General features: G+C 30.9%; 1 protein-coding gene across 1 annotated transcript; it reads left to right on the top strand.

The window, feature by feature from the left end:
- Window positions 1-3,507: 3,507 nt before the first annotated feature.
- LOC115704603 (uncharacterized) lies at window positions 3,508-5,139 on the top strand. The gene is made up of 3 exons (XM_061111707.1): window positions 3,508-3,955; window positions 4,045-4,835; window positions 4,912-5,139. The coding sequence occupies exons 1-3, from the start codon at window positions 3,508-3,510 to the stop codon at window positions 5,137-5,139; spliced, it is 1,467 nt and encodes a 488-aa protein (XP_060967690.1).
- Window positions 5,140-6,004: the final 865 nt, after the last annotated feature.

The following is a 6,004-nucleotide window of genomic DNA, read 5'->3' as shown; positions in this document are numbered from 1 at the left end:
GAATAAGAGCTTGATTGTGGAATCCAATTGTCTTAATATTATTAATACTCTTAAAATAAAACGCTACAATACTTCTTAGTTCTTACTTAGGCTATCATTGTTAGAGAAATATTATTATCATTCAATGATTTTTTTGATATTACCATGCATCATTCTCCTAGAATAACTAATGAGGTGTTGTTCATTATTTATATTTTTAGGATTAGAAGATGATAATCTTGTCTAGGGGTCAAATATAATTTTTTGTGCTGAAATTCTTGTGTTGGCAATTCTCATTATTCAATAATGTTTATGACACTTTTTTCTTCCTTCATTGTTTTTTTGTTAAAATTTTCTTCATTGGTTTTGTTCTTATAGATTTGGTAAGCTCAAGTATTTTTAAAAAGATAAAAACATATAAATAATTGTTAATTATTATAAAATTAAAGATTTTAGGTTTAGAAAAAATCTTATACATTTTATATGTATTACAGTTTAAAGCTTAAAATTATTATTATTTTTTTTTCAGTAATGCAATTTAGAATTCTTGTTTGAAGAAATTTTATAAGAAGATAAATATACACTTTTTTTCTTTTTAATCTTTAAAATGATTTTTATTAAAAAAAAAATAATTTGTTAGTTTTTTTAGTGTGTTTTATTTTTTAAATAACAATTCCATTTATAAATTTTTTATTTTTATTAATAGTTTTATCTATTTTAGGAATATAGAGAATAACAAAATAGGAAATATTAATTTTTTTTAATATTTAATTAATGATTATAAATATCGACCATTAGATATTTGATCCAATGGTCAAGAATAAAATACTCATACATGGGTAATACCCATTAAGAGCATACCCATATACATATATATAGGGAAATTTACATTATATACTAACTTTTGCCATTTTTTTACAAAAATACTGCCAGACGGTATTTTTTACTTTTTTACTGTGTTTTCTTATAAGTTTCATACTGCAGTATACTGTGTCAAGTTTTCACTGGTGTTCTACTGGTGTTTTACTAGTGTTCTACTGTTGTTTTGAGTTGTTCTGCTTTGTGTTTTACTGGTGTTTTATAAAAACACAGTATTTTTGAAAAAAAAAAAAATCGTATAACAGTATTTTTGTAAAAATTAATCTAAATTCTAGTATTTTTGTAAATTTCCCTATATATATAATGCAAGTCATAACTGGATTGTTCAAACGCATAAGCAATCAATATAATTTATTTTGGGCTGGGCTGTTAATTACGGTAAGGCATATATATATATATCATATACTTCATATTCCACCAATAACTAGAACAAAACAAAAAGGATTGGACTGAAAAATTGATTATTGAAGCCATAAATGTAAATCATATATTATATATACATGATACCATAAGTTAATATCAGAATTGTAATATGCATTACATTACATATTGATGGCATGAAGCGGAGTAAAATATAACAATCACATCAACGACAATCAATAAATATATATATTGGAATTTAATATAATCGATTAATCTACAATCCAAAAATTGTCGTAACAGTAAAGAAAATAAAATCCTAATTTTCAAAATCTTCAAATTTCATAAATAAAATCATCAGATTTTTAATTAATTCAAGAAAGGTAGCTCTGATAGTTAGGATTTATAAAAAATATATAAATCAAAAATGTAAACATATTATAAAAGTGCTTTAATATATAACACCCTAAATCATAAATCTATAGAACATTTGCTAAATTAAAGAAGAAGAAGATGATAAGAAAGAGCGAAAGCACTAACCTGAAGCCATTGTTGGAGATTGTAAAAAAGGTTTTGATCTTCCAATAATACACTATTTTCTTAGGTATTTTCTCTCATCAAATGAGAGAATACAGAAACCCTAGTGTTTTTCCTGATGGGGAATGAGAGAATACAGAAATTAGGGACCACTACGTATTTATAGACTCATCTTAGAATGAGTTGGTATCTACACATTATTTTCATGATAATTTAATACCCTTTTGATACCTATAACATAATTGATCACTTAAATTTTGTAGCACACTTTATAATAGCATATACATTATATATAGAGCAATTTTTAGTAATATACCTAAAATGTAACAAAATTAGCAATATAACCTTCGGTCATTAATTGTACCAAATACCGTTTATGTCCCTACCGAAAACGGAAACTAATATACGTGATTTTAGGAAACCACCGTCTTCTCCGGGTGAAGAAACAACCAACATCAATGTACCAAATTTCCACCGAAAAAATGGAAAAAAAAAAAAAAAAAAAGATGTGCAATACACTATTAGTAACTCCTATATATACTTTAACCTCACCAGGAAAAAATCTGAAGCAATGTACAGAACCTTCATTAGAGCTCTGCAACTCCACAATCGAAGCTCCGATCTTGTGAAAAATCATCAGAAACTCCCGATTCCAGTAATCAAACCAAAAAAAAGGTAACCGATTGTGAAAACATCCTTGATTTAACACCTACATCTGCAAAAAAAAAAAAATCACATCGATCGAGCATGCCAATTTCCAAAAAAGTTTCAGATCGATCACCACAATTTTCACAAAAAAATAAGTCGATCGTCACTAGAACGTTTCTCTAATCATCAAATACACGATCGAAGCTGTGAAAACTCAAAATTAGTTGATCACACTCTATCAGAACGTTGAATCTTCAGAATCGCCACTGGAAAAACTCAACAACATCTTCATTCCTCAAACAAAGTTTCCTGTAGAAAAAAGCAACAAAACAGCTCCATCAAACACTCAATTTCTCCAAAGAAGCTAAGAAAACAGAGGTAATTTCTCTATAAATTAAAGGATTATCCTAACATACATTTGTAATTTTTCAACAGAAAAGGTAATAGTTCATATAAAATACCTCATTATGTACATTCAACTAGACATGTTCTATGCTTTTTTCTGAAAATCTTTACATTGTTAATCTCAGACAAATGGAATTGATGACATTGGTGCTTTACTACAATGGCAAAATTGTGGATAAATGTATATACACTGATTATGAAGTCACAGGGATACTACTACCAAAAAGTTTCTCATACAATGACCTACAAACCAAAATTTGTAGTGAGTTAGACTTGAACAACAAGACACTAATCAGTATGGAACTCCAGTTTCAAATACGACCAGCTATACCACCAATGAAGATCAAGGATGACAGTGGCTGCAGATTCTATGAGCAAATAAGGAAAAAAAAAATGATGATGAGGCTGCATACCCATTACTCATTAACTTTTCAGTGTCTTCAGACCCCAACCAAAGTCTATCAGACCAACAATTATCATGCATTCCCCATTCAACTCAAATAGACAGCAATGTTGAATCGTATGTACAAGAAATCGAAGAGTTACCTACAACAGCTCGACTTGCACAAATAATTGCAGAATATATTACAAACCAAGTTGAAAAAGCAACCAACACAAGCTGGGAGAACACATCAAACATAATTACCGATCCAAGGGTTGATAGCATACAAATTGGACCTTTATAAAGACAAAGATACAATGAAACTCGCCATAAGCCTTTATGCCATAAAAATGAATCAACAATACAAGGTAAAAAGGTCATCATCCAAGGACTACAGCCTAATATGTGTTGACAGTAAGTGCAAATGGTACTTCCTAGCATCAAAACATGGAAAAACCGACATGTTTAAGGTGAGAAAACTCAATGACACTCATACATGCTCCCTAGAAATCATTTATGAAGACCATCCTCAAGCAAAAAGTGACATAATTGCTGATTGCATCAAACGATGGATAATAAACCCCAAAAGAAACTACAAACCAAATGACATTGTTGAAGACATAGCAGAAGATTATAGTATCTCCATCTCCTACCACAAAGCATGGAGAGCAAAAGAAAAAGCTACTTTCGAAGTTAAAGGTAGCCCATATGATTCATACAATGAAATCCCTGGCTTCCTATACATGATTCAAAAATGCAACCCGGGTACACAAATAAACTTATAATAAATCAATTAGTAACATAACAGTACCTGTTTCATAAATTAACAATATCATAATGTGTAATATTTGTAGGAACAATAACAGATCTTGTACAAGATGATGAGGGGAGATTCAAATACTGTTTCTTTGCATTAGCATCTTCTATCAAAGGCTGGAATCACTGCACACCAATAATAGTTGTGGATGCAATTTTTTTGAAGAATGCATATGGAGGTACTCTAATAGTTGCTAATGCACAAGATGCTGACAGACATATATTTCCACTAGCTTTTGCAATAATCGACTCAGAAAATGATGCATCATGGCAATACTTCATGGAGAAACTCAAACAAACATATGGGGAACGTGAAGAGCAATGCATAATTTCATATAGACATGAAAGTATCGCCAAATCAGTGAAAATGATATTTCCCAACTTGATGCATGGGGTATGTTGCTTCCATCTATTCCAAAATATAAAATTAAGATTTAGAAAAGGAGGAGATGAGCTGAGAGATGCATTCTATTGTGCATCAAAAGCATATAATCTTGCTGATTTTGAAGGATTCATGAAAGAAATAGACACCATAGACAACCGAATTCGTCCTTACTTGACAAATGAAGTTGGCCTCAATAAATGGACAAGGGTTTATACCAAAAACAAGCGTTACTCAACAATGACCTCAAATATATCAGAATCCGTGAATTCAGCCTTGAAAGAAGTAAGAGAGTTACCCATTGGCACACTACTAGAATGTTTACGCTGCTTGGTTCAAAGATGGAGTTGGACAAACAAAAATAGAGCTCTTGCTACACTCACAACACTAGCAAAAGGACCAGAAGAGGAACTCAAAGACAAATTAGATCGCAGTAAAAAATTGCAGGTAATATATCTTTTCAACAATTCTTCATTATAACATGTGAAAAATACTTAACAATTACCTTCCTATAATTTTACAGGTTGAAACATCAAACCATGCCATATATACAGTCAATGAGTTAAAAAGTTCGTACATCGTAGACATTCAAGAAAAGACATGCACATGTCAAAGATTCCAATATGACGAAATGCCATGTTCTCATGCAATGGCAGTAATATCAAAAGACACTTCGAATGCTACTATTTCTGCTCTTATTTCTACACAAAACAAGTGTTTCTTGCAACATACGAAGAAACTGTGTTTCTAATAAGTGATTGAGACTCATGGGAGTTACCTGATCATATTAGACAAATTGAAGTACTGCCACCAAAATGTTGGGTTTTATGCCCTAAATAAAACGCATTTCAATATAATCAGATTTACTTATTAATATAGATCAGAAATAACATTTAGTGTTGCATGGTTCACATGATTTATTTCATGATTATATGTACATAATGTATAAATTCATCTGAAACCCTTTTCACATACTTGATCCTGTTTATTGTGCCGTTAACACATTGGAAAGTAAACATGACTATGTGAATAAAGTTTCCTAGATTTATCAGACATAGGGTTTTACTGATATGATAATCTACAACAGAGTTTACTTGTATTTGGAGAAATACTATGTTCTTTCCAGAGCATTGGTTAAAGTAAAGCTCAGGTTGGATGCATGGAGTATGCATCGGAAGGGACCGATATTGAACTTTGACTTAGATTTAATTAAACTTACCGTAAAATCTATTCAAGTCAATATCGCCTAGTTGATCCTAGATCAAATGATCTTAATCCTGTTATGATTAGGCTCAATCTTGAAAGGCTATTCGTGTTCTTTGATTTGTTAGTTAAGCCTACTTTTAGGTCAGGGTGATACGTACATTTTGGGAACACGGTAGTGCAATTGAGTGGGAGCGCTAGCATAAACATGGAATCTATAGCTTCTATCTGGCGAATAGTAAGCAAAGGATGATCTCCTTCGAGCTTGACCAAACGAACATAAATGGTGGAGTACTCATTTCACATAAGTTGAAATATCATTTATACGGGGTCAAGTGTTTTAAGGATAAAATACATTGTAGGGTGTAACGGTAATTTAATCCCTTTACAGTGTAGATCATTCATATAGAGGA

This window comes from Cannabis sativa, chromosome 1, assembly GCF_029168945.1.
Source record: "Cannabis sativa cultivar Pink pepper isolate KNU-18-1 chromosome 1, ASM2916894v1, whole genome shotgun sequence".
Taxonomy (NCBI): domain Eukaryota; kingdom Viridiplantae; phylum Streptophyta; class Magnoliopsida; order Rosales; family Cannabaceae; genus Cannabis; species Cannabis sativa.
This window is presented reverse-complemented; position numbering and strand designations above follow the sequence as displayed.

Excerpts from the sequence above, each read along its gene's own strand:
- LOC115704603 (XM_061111707.1), top strand. The coding sequence starts at position 3,508 with ATGAAACTCGCCATAAGCCTTTATGCCATAAAAATGAATCAACAATAC. Across the intron at positions 3,956-4,044 it reads GATTCAAAAATGCAACCCGG|GAACAATAACAGATCTTGTA; the intron begins GTACACAAATAA and ends TAATATTTGTAG. Across the intron at positions 4,836-4,911 it reads ATCGCAGTAAAAAATTGCAG|GTTGAAACATCAAACCATGC; the intron begins GTAATATATCTT and ends ATAATTTTACAG.